The sequence below is a fragment of the Hypanus sabinus genome, chromosome 2 (assembly GCF_030144855.1).
Source record: "Hypanus sabinus isolate sHypSab1 chromosome 2, sHypSab1.hap1, whole genome shotgun sequence".
In the NCBI taxonomy this organism is placed as follows: domain Eukaryota; kingdom Metazoa; phylum Chordata; class Chondrichthyes; order Myliobatiformes; family Dasyatidae; genus Hypanus; species Hypanus sabinus.
The window spans coordinates 171,292,983-171,305,838 of record NC_082707.1 but is presented as its reverse complement, the minus strand read 5'-3'; the positions used below and the strand labels follow the sequence as shown (position 1 = coordinate 171,305,838).

At 37.4% G+C, this 12,856-nt stretch overlaps 1 protein-coding gene across 1 annotated transcript in view; it reads left to right on the top strand.

Moving 5' to 3' along the window:
- Positions 1-12,856, top strand: part of mdga2a (MAM domain containing glycosylphosphatidylinositol anchor 2a) — a 916,773-nt gene that overhangs the window by 828,505 nt on the left and 75,412 nt on the right. The window contains exon 12 of the mRNA XM_059959455.1: positions 4,476-4,499. Within this exon, the coding sequence (XP_059815438.1) occupies positions 4,476-4,499 (24 nt within the window). The remainder of the gene's footprint in view (positions 1-4,475; positions 4,500-12,856) is intronic.

Here is a 12,856-nt window from a genome sequence, read left to right as displayed (position 1 = left end):
TATCTGGCGCAGGACGAAGACCAATTCAGATGTATCTCTGTTCGCTCTGGTGGGGTACCACCAGTTGCATCTGTCCACAGAAGTCCAGATGTACAGGGCTGCCACCATCACAACACTGCTATACGGCTCTGAAGCCTGGGTCTTGTACCCAAAGTAAATCCAGTTACTCAAGCACTTCCATCAGCGCTGCCTCCTCTCCATCATGGGTATCAGTAGCAGGATCGTGTCTCCAACAACGAGTCAACGAAGTCCTGGAGAAAGCTCAACTTCCAAGCACTGAAGCCACTTTGCTGCTCAGGCAGCTCTGCTGGTCAGGCCACCTGTCTCGCATGGACAACTCCAGATCATCGAAAGCAGTACTCTGTCAGGGCAAGAGAGATGGTGGTGCCTTGCACAAGAGTACAAGGAGCAACTTAAACAACAGCTCTCTCAGGCAACTATTGAGGTCAGTGAGTGGCAGAAGCTGGCTTGTGATAGAGGCCACTGGAGAAAGCTGATCCATGGAGCAGCCAAGAATTTTGAGGAATCTAGCAGAGCGACTGTTAAAGAGACGAGGAGATACAGGGAGGATCCTACTACTCAAGTGCTCGGATCTCAGCTGTTCCCGTGTCCCTACTGTTCCAGAGTCTGCAGATCCAGAAATGGCCTCTACAGTCACCAGCAATCGTGACGTCACTCCAGAGTACTCTTCTTCCCTCCTGATCTGCGCAAGTGAAGAACCACTCATCATCTTTCACAATGCTTTGCTCAGTTTGTGTTTAAGTTCTCTCTTTGGTCTTAAAGGGCTATAGAAACCTTTATTCAAAGTGGTTCTCCTACTAGTACGTGTTTTTACCCTAGTTCATTTTTATTTTACTTATTTATTCAACATATCTTGACTCTTCTTTTGGTTTCATTGACCTACATAACTCTTCTCATTAAGATCAGTCATGCATTTCTTAACTAAATTCTTTCTAAACATATTATAACTAAGTGGATGAAGAAGTGAAACTTATGTGTGGATTATGATGCATGATGATACTATGGTGTTCTAATGGAAGTAGCTTGTAGCACCTGTGTTTTCCACTAATACACACACCAGGAATGAAGTGACATATTCCATCTAATGGCAGGTTTCCATTATTAACCCAATTTTTCCAATCAGAATGGGATTTACAACACACCTGGAATTCCTTAACTTCCTTAATCTGTCAGAGTCTGGCTAAATCAGAATCTTCCTGAAGATTCCATTTTGTCAGTATCTTCCTGAATTCTTTTACATGCCACGTTGCTGATTTCCATACCTTCAATTTCTATTTTGTTAACAAACTTCAAGATTTTATTCCTGAACTCAAATCCAAAACCAGGAGGACCAAGAAGTGGAAGCAGTAACACATTCCCAATAATTTTCCAATCTCTTTATCCTGAACTTCATCAAATAATCCTCCAAAGTCATTCTTTTTCCTTTCCCATCTGCCTACCAACATGACTCAAGTCTTATTAGGCCAGCTTGGACCAATGAAGACCTATAACTTCATACATTCATACACATTTCTAAAGGTATTGATTCTGGATTCTGTACTCATTTCACGTAGAATTATTTACTTTGAACTACAGTCGTTGTTGAAGTTTAAATGAATGTGACAGCCCTCTTCACATCACAAATAGCTGTAGCAAGGAGATAAATCACCAGGTAAATCATTCTGTTTTGATTACCGTGGATGAGAGAATAATTTTGGTTAGGACACCACGGTTTTTATCTGGTACTGCATGTGACGACACTTTTTTTTCCAAGTGTCACTATGCACAAGAAATGATACTGAATGACAGTTTTGTGACAGTAGTAGATTGGTTTGTTAAAGACTTCTGTCTGCATTAGCCTAAGCTATTCTTTTAAATACTTCAGGGGTTTGTTCAACCATGTGCTTCACTGTTTTTTTATATTGAGTAGGCTGCTATTTAGATCTACTGGTGATAGCCATTTTTAAAAAGTACAGTATTTATCAACCTGCCTTTTTCAAATAACGTCCAGGTGCAGATTGTTGGGGGTAGGCAGTTTAAATGGTTTTGGCATGGACTAGATAGGCAGAAGGGCCGGTTTCTGTGCTGAACCTCTCCATGACTCTATCACTCCAAGGAAGCTGTACCGCTAGCAGGAAGGTATTCAAGTCACTTGGCATCTCTAGATGGAGAGGAATTGAAAATAACTGCGACTCAACAAAATTATGGATATGATATTTTACTACCCAACATATAATTGTTCACCTCGGAGGGACTAAACCATATTTAATAAATGATATGGAATTATTGGAAGTAGATGTGTCATTATCCAAATCTTCTGGTTCTATCTAAGGATGTAGAATCTGAATCAGATTTCTTATCAATGACTTGCATGACGTGAAATTTGTTTTTCAGAAGAACAGTGCAAAAATAAAATTGCTATAAATTACAAACAAAAATATTGCAAAAAAAAGAATTAATGAGGTAGTGTTCAAGGTGTCATGGGCCGTTCAGAGATTTGATAGCAGAAGAAAATATCTGGAGCAGAGTTGCTGACTATGGGTCTTTAGGCCTCCTTCCCAATGGCAGTAAATTGAAAAGGGCAGGTCCCACATAGTAAGGGTCCTTTCTAATGGTTGCTGTTCACAGGTTATGGCTAAAGGCAGGTAGGTGGAGCTGAATACACAGCCAGATCACCCATGATCTTATTGCATGGTGAGACAGGATTGATGTACCAAATGACCTATTCCTGCTCTAATTTTTTGTTTCTTATATATTTTATGAACATAGTTCAGTGTATACTTGTTCTGCTGCTTCTGTAACCAGCAAAGGTTATGTGGAAGCACAATATAGAACTAATATAAGACCATAAGTCCATAAGATATAGGAGCAGAATCGCCATTTGGCCCATCACATCTGCTCCATCATCTCACCATGGCTGATCTAATATTCTTTTCAGACCTAATCCCCTGCCTTCTCCCTGCATCCCTTCATCCTTTCAGACCAATCAACAATCTACCCACCTCTGCCCAAAGACTTGGCCTCCACAGCTGTCTGCAGCAATGAATCCCACAGATTCAAATAAATTCATCCTCATCTCCGTTATAAAAGGACGCCCCTCTTTTCTGAGGCTGTGTTCTCTGGTCTTAAATTTTCCCATCATAAGAAACATCTTCTCCACATCCACTCTGTCAAGGCCTTTCATCATTCGATAGGTTTCAATGAGACACCCCTCATTCTTCTGAATTCTAGGGAATACAGACCCAGAGCCATCAAATGTTCTTCATATGACAAGCCAATCATTTGTGTGAACCTCCTTTGAACCCTCTCCAGTTTCAGCACATCCTTTCTAAGATAAGGGGCCCAAACCTGCTCACAATACTCCAAGTGAGATCTCACCAGTGCTTTATAAAGTCTCAACATTACATCCTTGATTTTATATGCTAGTTCTCCTGAAATGAATGCTAATATCGCATCTGCCTTCCTCAATACAGACTCAAACTGCAAATTAACCTTTAAGGAATCTTGCACAAGGACTTCCAAGTCCCTTTGTACCTCAGATTTTTGTGTTTTCTCTCCATTTAGAAACTAGTCAATCCTTGCATTTCTCCTACCAAAGTGCATGGCCATACACTTCCTGACACTGTATTCCACCTGCCACTCCTTTCCCCATTCTCCAAATCTAAGTCTTTCTGTAGCATCTTTACTTCCTCAAAACTACTTGCCCCTCCTCCTATCTGCATATCATCTACAAACTTCACAACAAATCCATCAATTCTATCATTGACATATAATGTAAAAAAAATCAGTCTCAACACAGACCTCTGCGGAACACTGTTAGTCACCAGCAGCCAGCCAGAAACAGCTCCCTTTATTCCCACTCTTTGCCTCCTGCCGATCACCCACTGCTTTATCCATGCTAGAATTTTCCTGTAATACTTGTTAAGCAGCCTCATGTGTGGCACCTTGTCAAGTGCCTTCTGAAAATCACAACATCAACTAAGTCTCCTTTATGTATCCTGCTTGTTATTGTTAACATGGAGAAATAGAAATAAAAAATGCTTTCTTTTTGATTTCAATATGCAATAGGAGTTTCTCTGAGTAGATGCAGAATTATCTCCAAAACACAAAAAGCTATGTCTCTCAAATTTAGTACCTGGAAGTATGGAAACCAAAAAAAATATGTTGCATTAAAAACAATAAAGCCCAAAATACAATTTTTATGTTATATGGAAAGTTGTTCATAGTAGCTACGTTCTATTTCCTAAATTAAATATTTTGTTCCTGAAGTAGAAGGTTCATTAGATATAATAATTGTATTGCAATGGTGAGTTTGAGGGGAGAAAATTGCAACTGAATTAATATCTTTGGTTTGGTTTGATTTGAAGTGATATCAAAAAAAAAGGTTACAAGCACGGAGAAAATGGAGTGGGGAGAAATATTTCAGAGGATTGAATATCGCGTGACTCACACTAGCTTTTATTTTTTTTACACAGCTCCCATGACAAATCCACATTTGGGTAAGTTCGGCATTTTCTTTTCTACGGCAAAAGCCTTCTGTTATATTTGATTGGTGAATTCCCTGGCTGGACAATTAAGCCTACAGTTTTCCTTGCTGTTTGAGTTGGATATATGTCACCTCGTGTTTACAAAATATGATTTTTAGAAACAAAATGTCTTTACTTACCTGTGTTTGCACTCGAGTAGTTTGCAGAGTATTAACATTGAAAGACATGACATTTTTTGTTATATTACTTCCCAGCATAAAAATTCCTTGAAAATCTGTTCTCTCTCATAATTCACTTTTTTATGAGACAATTCAAAACTTTTCAAAACTCTGATCCCAATGCCCTGACGCAACTGCTTTGTTCTACGTTAAAAATGACTATTATCCAAGACTGACTGCAGAAACAGTAGATCAAGCCATCTGGGATTGTAGAGCAAATGTAGAGTTAAATATAGAATTGGATGCATTCTCATAGCCAGTGGTTAGTCCTGGTGCAGGAACACCAAGACCATTCTTTTGAACAATGGACAATGGGTGCAAAACAAAAGACATAGTTATGGGAATGCATATTTTTAGTAAAATTAGTTAATATTGAAATTACTGAATTATTTTTAGTAATTGCCTAATTTATTTTTGTGAATCTAAATCAGTAGAATATTGAAAAGTATTCCTTTATAGCTTTAACACCCGGCAACTCTTTTAGCACAGCTCAGCTTTTTTGTGTGTGGGACATTTTCAAGCCGTCCCATGTGCCATCACACAGAGCATCAGCAAACAGCAGCAAATTAACCTAACTGGACCTACAATATCCAAGTTCATTGTGGGTTCCAGCATTGACAGTCAGCATGGGCAGCTTAGCATTTGCTGCAAGTTCTGACACTTGTTGGATAGGACTTCATGTAGAGCTAACACAGAATACCCTCACCTTGTAGGAATTGAAGCAGCCCTGGACAGCTACAGAATAAATGCCAACACTGATGACATTGCTGAGGTATATCCTTTCAGCTCTTCAGTTACCAAAATAGTTACAGGACACAGGAGTTTCAAGGAGAGTCACTTATTCTGATTAGAGCAACAAGGAACTTCATGCACGCGGTACATCGATCGTATTTGTGATGTCACTTGATGCTGATACTAACCAAGTCCTATTCACACCTTGCTGCTTACTTTCTTTGCAGAAAAGTAAGTAAAAGAAAATGCACATTGTCATTACAGATTGGGTCTACTGTCCTTAGCTGGTTTGACTTTCTCTCCGGGTAGAGGTGAATGATTCACATGCTGTATAGTACATGCTGATTTTGAAACATATGTGTGCCAGTACTGTTTTTCTTCTTTGCACATGAAAGAAGTATCACTCCACTCGAGCTTCCTCTACGCTTACATGTTTACTCTCAGCTTCTTCCAATAATTGCAAACTTAGGCCATTTCCTATGTTTTGATTTTGCATCAAGAATGACTGTAGCCAATTGACTAAGAAAAACATCTATTTCCAGTGATCTCCACATTGTTCTTGCACTTACTGAGCCTACAACTAAGGCGTTTCAAGACCAGGACACATTTGTTGCAGTCATAGACTTTGTACAGTCCATGAGGCTTACAGATATTTTTGTTTCTCTTTGCCATTTGCAATGTATCCTAAAATGGATCTTTCATTGTGCTAAAAGTTGCAATAATTTACACGTATGGTATCAAGTATATGTCGCAGGAGTTGCAAGCTGCATTATTTCTTCTAAATGTAACAGTAAGGAATTCCCCACACCTTGTGCTTGTATCAGATATACTATGAAGTCATACAGTCCTCTAACTTAACAATTTAATTACCTAACTATTTATAAATATACCACAGTAGTCTCTTAACAGATTTAGTGAACAGTGTCTTTTTACTCAAGGTACCTTTGTTTAAGGTATGTAAACCCATCAGAGGTTGAAAATGTGTTCAGTCTAAATAAAGTGACATAATTTTTATAATTGGAGCATCAGGACAGATGTCAGGAAATTTTTGTTCCAGAAGGGTGACTTTGGGATGGACATTGTATCAGCCTCTCTGTTAACTTTCATGTTCATATGCCTATATTCCTTTTCCCTGTACTCTATTGTCTAGACAACTTCTCGTGAAAGGTGTATACTTATCACTGAGCAAGGTGAATTAAATGAAATTAACTCAGAGTTTGATTTTCTAAAACCTATGCAAACATGCAAATATTTCTCAGTGTTATTTAAAATTGTTACTAAACACTGCATAATTGTTAGTAAAGGCTCAACTTTGTTTAACTTGTAGTTTGACTGATAGATAGGTCAACAAAGAAGTTTTTGCTCCACTGGTTTCCATAAATCAAAGCATTGAGTACAGGCGATGGGATGTTATGTTGAAGTTGTACAAGATGTTGGTGAGGCCTAATTTGGAGTATCGTGTGCAGTTCTGGTCACCCACCTACAGAATGGAATAGGCCCTTCCAGTCCTTCAAATTGTGCCGCTCAGCATCATCCAGATTTAACCCTAACATAATCATGGAACAATTTGCAATGGCCCATTGTAAACTAGATTGAAAGAGTACAGAGAAAATTTACAAGGATGCTACCTACCGGGTCTGGAGGACCTGAGTTATATGGAAAGATTAAATAGATTAGGACTTTATTTCTTGGAACATAGAAAATTGAGAGGAGATTTGATAGAGGTATACAAAATTATGTGACGTATAGATTGGGTAAATACAATCAGGCTTTTTCCACTGAGATTGGGTGGAACTACAATTAGAGGTCATAGGTTAAGTGCGAAAGGTGAAATATTTAAGGGACACATAAGGGGAAACGCCTTCACTCAAATGGGTTGTAAGAGTGTGAAATGAGCTGCCAGTGCAAGTGGTGCATGTGAGCTCGAGTTCAATGTTTAATCGAAGTTTGGATGGCTACATGGATGGCAGGAGTATGGAGGGCTATGATCTGGTGCAGGTCAACAGAATAGACAGTTTAAGTTGTTTCAGCATGGACTAGATTAGTCGAAGGGCCCGTTTCTTTGCTGTACTTGTCAAGGACTCTGTGACAAGTTTGTCTAAGAACAAAACAATGACCAGGTGCCAGTCATCTATATCTCATTATATGCTTGCAGGCATATCATAATGTACATCACAGGTCGATTATTACTTGTCCAGTTTCTCAGACAAGTCCAATTTATATACTTTTTTGTTAATTCTAACAGCTTTTCATAATTGTAGTTGAGACTGTTCATGTCAGTGAAGGAGTGAATTTAATAGTTGGTGAGGTCCTTTAACTGAGAGAAAAATTGAAGTGGGAATTTTGAAGTGAAGAACAACAGAAAATGATGAAATTGAGCAAACATAATTTATGGAGGTATAACCAGCAGACAATTACAGCAAGCAATTTTAACATTGACAACATGTATTCAACAGCACAACCAGATGCTTTTTATGATGAACTAAATTATAGCTAATCTGAAAATATTAGTTTTTTTAGTGAGTACAATACATCCACAAAACAGTAATGCAATTAATTTATTCTGCAAGTATAACTTAGTTAATACCTTATGTGCTCAGGAAATCTGAATATTGCTTAAACATATTGATGAGTTTAATAATCACAATGGACATTAACTGTTAGAATGTATGTGTACTGGTAATTCCAAATGTGCAATGTTCCTGTCAGTGATAATTCATTACTAAGAGCAGAAAAAGACCCAGTTTGGTGGGATATTAACCAGCTTAATTACAGAGACTGAAACCTAATTACAGCTCAGGGTTTTTACACAGTCTTTCAGAAATGAAATACAGACTTCTGCTGTGTGAGCCATCCATGGCATCCCTTCAAGGAGGTCACTTGTAATGGATCATTGAACACTCCTTGGGCAGAATAACAAAAATCAGACAGAATTTACATCAAAGACAGTACAGATATATCAGAACACTGTTCCATGGAGCAAATGCAGCAGTTATCAGAAGGTCAGCAAAAGATGGTTTTAGAGCGGATGCTTTCAAGTGTCAGTGTAATATGTATGAAGAGATAAAGCGTTACGTGATATGAACGAGATGGATAGATACAATTAAGATAGGAAGATAAGAAGTTAATAGGGAGATATATCCATTGATAGAGTGAAAGATACAGATAGACATGAAATTGAAACATCATGAAACATTAGAATATTATGTTTCTGCTTCCACAAAACTTCATAAATTCATATTTGTTTCAAATGGATCAAAAAATCACTGGAATAACAGTTTGTTATATTCAATAACTGTGATGTAGACCATACTTGATGTCCATCATGTATCAGTAAATGTAGTAATATCAGATTCAATCATATTAAATTAAAACATCATTATACAGTTAATTGCACTGATGTACAGTTAGCTCAGTGTTGGCAAGATATTAAGATATAATGACAGTATTATTAATTTAATTTGGAATAAAATGTTATATTTCCAATGAGAAGAATGGCATCAAGATATTAATAACAACATGAACAGTTTAATTAGTGAGTAATGAACTGTTAAAGAGGCTTTCTGTTAAAGGGTCAAGTTAGATCTGTGAACTGTTTCAATCAGTATGCAATGTCTTCTGGATTTTAGTGTGGTCAATTGTGTAAAAGATTAAATAGGCATGGAATTCTTATACTAATATTTAAAATTTATTAATAGGCTTCACAATGAAATATAATGTTAATTCATATTCACAATGTAGGTACTATGTATAAAACAGCTAGCATTTTAATAGTAGCTTGAGACTACAAACATATCTCAAGCCACATCACAACAGTACTCATTAAAAATGGACATTGAGCCAAGAGAAGCCATAAGGTAATATCAGTGAATTGATGTTTTTTATATTGATGCTGATGTGGTTGTGCAACCATGGATCGAGGAGGGGTAAGACTGGGAGAGTAGAGTTTTGGAACAGGTGAGAATAATTAAAGTGACTAATTGAAAAGTATGGCTTGATTATGCTTTTAGACCCTGGACTTTGTTCAGTGATATATGGCCACAATCTCCTTAAAAGGTCAGCAGGCCAAGGCAATGATTGAATCAAGAGATGGCAATGACTTAGAAAATAATTTTAGCAGAAAGTAAGATGAAATAGGGATTGAAGGCAGAAAAGATTATAGAAGTAGATGTGGATATTCTTTATATATGAAGATAATGTAAGATTTGAAGTTTGGCTCTCAGCAATGAATAAGTTTATTTGATTCAATTTCTGCCAAGGCTGTGGAGGGAAAGAAAGAATAGAGTTTCTGATGTGATGGCATCAGTTGCTTCTCAATAGTTAGCTGGAAGAAATTATGGCTTCTTGAAAAATGGTTGGATTTTGGACAGAATATCACCTTACAATGTCAGCTGTAAGATCAGGGTCCGATTCCTGCCACTGTGTGTAAGGTGTTTATCCATTTTCCCCATGGCCATCTAGACTTTCCCCAGGTGCTCCAGTTTCCTCCTGTATTCCAAAGACCTATGGTTAGGGTATTTAAGTTGTGCTTATGCTTTGTTGGCCTGGAAGTGTGGCGACACTTGCAGGAGGCCCTACACAACCTCGCTGATTTTATTTCAATGCTAAAGTAAACTTATTATCAAAGTGCCTTGCATTACCCAGAGATTCGTTTTCATATAAGCATTTACAGTAGAACAAAGAAATACAATAGAATCAATGAAAAACTACACACATACAAAGACTGGCAAACAACCAATGTGCAAAAGAAGCCAAAATGTGCAAAACACTAAACAAACAAATAAATAAATAAATAAATAAATAGATAGATAATATTGAGAATATGAGTTGTAGAGTCCTTGAAAATGAGTTGCTAAGTTGTGGAATCAACTCAGTGCTGAGGTGAGTGCAGCTAGTTCTGGAACCCAATGACTGAAGGGTGATAACTGACTCAAATGACACATTTCACTCTACTTTTTTATGTACACGTGACAAATAAAGCTAAATAAAGCAGACACAAGGTCAATATAAGTGGTAATTTGTGATTTGGCAGAGCAGACTACCAGCACCACACCTGTAGCAAGTGACCCTGTGTCTTTGCATATTGTTGCAAGAGGCACCAGCAAAGTATGGAAGAGAGCACTGAGTGTAATCCTTGAAGGGGCCCCAAAAATAATGCCATAGGCTATAAGAGACAATTATTGGATTCAAATATGGATTTGCTTGAAATATGTTGACTAGTTTGAATGTTAAAGAATGTTGCTAACGAGAGGTTGGAGTTGGACAGTAGTCTGCAAAGACAGAAAGGTTGATTATAGGCTTTCAAGAGAATGGGACAATAGTGGCAATTTTGAGAGGGAGACCCAGGAGCAATTTGTATTCCTGGCTTTTCTGGGCAGAAAGAGAGATTGGGTAGAGGGGAGTTGAATCTTAGAAGAGACAACCTCAGGCAAGGGCTAGAGAGGATGAACCATAAGATCATCATAGAGATGGTCTTAATCTTAGTGACAACGGAGCTTGACATCTCCCCCCATTTGTTTTTGAAGCAGTGGGTGGAGAGATCAAGAATTTCAGGGGGATGTAGTTGTGGGTGAATTAAGTTAAAAGTTGTCACTGCTTTAATCATTCACTTGACCCTCGAGTAATGAATGAGTTCAGTAAACAGTGATGCCCAACAGTTTTTGAAGTCATGCTGGTGATTGATAGATACATTGGGTTAACACTGAATGTGCTAAAATCAGGAAATTTTATTTTGAATGCGAAGTTAGGATCCAGACTAGGAACAATCAATATACACAGCATATGCTGTGTTAACAAAAAGGAGAAATTAAAACTAATGGTCGAGCCTGATAATAATTAATAGTGAATGTAAACCTGATAGGGGATTCAGCTTAAAAAATGCATTTAATTGGGTTAAGCAGGCAATCATTTCTAGACTTTTGACGCAAAAAGAAAGAGGTAAGGAAGGGAAAAGCACAGGCAAGTTTTTGTCGATGATTTTATCTGTGATCGTGATAGTGAATGGGGTCTGGGCAAGGATTGGTTTAATAAGAAAGAGGTCATATCAGAAGAGCAAGGCTATAGTGCATTTGGATTTGCTAATCAGGAGGAGTGGCTCTATGAAATTCAGGATGGGATAAATTCAGAATTTAAAGTAAAAGCAGGAGGGATTTAAGGTGATGAGATGTCAGAGAGAGGAGCACCAGAATCAGTAATATAGGTCATAATGCCATTGTGTTAGTTTGGATAAGGTACGTGATGTAAATTGCAGCCAGATCTCAAGGATATAGTAGAGTGAGCAACAGGTGGAAGAGACTGGAGGGAGTATATTGTTGTTACATAATTTGTTAAACTTCATGTAATTGTTCATTTTTACACACCTATCTGAACCAACTAGTTTTAAATCTACCTCACAAATAGAATTGGATTATGTAAATTAAGCTTAATTATAACTTCATTTATATGGATTATAAATCGTCACCCACTTGAAATGGAAATTATTCTCTCGTACACATAATTGAACACTCTTCCTTTGAAACTAATGAGGATATTGCTTTAAAAGTAGAGTTGTTGACTTATATTTTGTCATAATTAAAACAAAGATGTATTAGCATAATTAGCTTATATTTGTTTCCAACTTTGCAAAACTACTATCATTAAGTAATAGAACAGAATAGAATTTATAAAGTTGAAATAGAATGTTTGATTTTAGAAAGATAGTATTTTTTATAATATAGTATTAGAAAGTATTAGAAAGATAGACTTTTAGGGTAAATTGACACAACTGTCTCCAGTACTTTTATTGTTCTGCAGTACCTCCTTTTCATTCTGAATTATTATCCATGCAATGCACATGTAATATAATGCCCATTTTCTTCTTTAGTAAAATGTAGTTAGTATATTAATGCTGAACAAGACCACTGCTGAAAACATCGTAGCATTAATTGGACTTGCAATATTTATCTATCTTACGAACAATAACGCTAAATACTTTACCAGTAAATTGAACACAAAAACTAACACAGACTGCAAGTTTTCTGGAATACTGTTCAGTTCCTAGTTTTTGAGCTAAACACAATTCTAATGCCATATTTCAGTTTGCTGAAGGCACCAGTGTCATCGGCCGAATCAAAGGTGGTGATAAATTTGCACACAGGAGGGAGATTGAAAGTCTGGCTGAGTGGTGCCACATCAACAACCTCTCATTCAATGTTAGCAAGACAAAGGAGCTGGTTATTGAATTCAGGAGGAGGGATCTGGAGGTCCACAAGCCAGTCCTCATCGGGAGAGCAGAGGTGGAGAGAGTCAGCAACTTTAACTTCCTTGATGTTATCATTTCAGAGGACCTGTCCTAGGTCCAGCAAATAAATGCCATTATGGAGGAAGTACGGCAATGCCTGTACTTCTTAGAAGATTCACATATTTAAAACTTTGACAAAC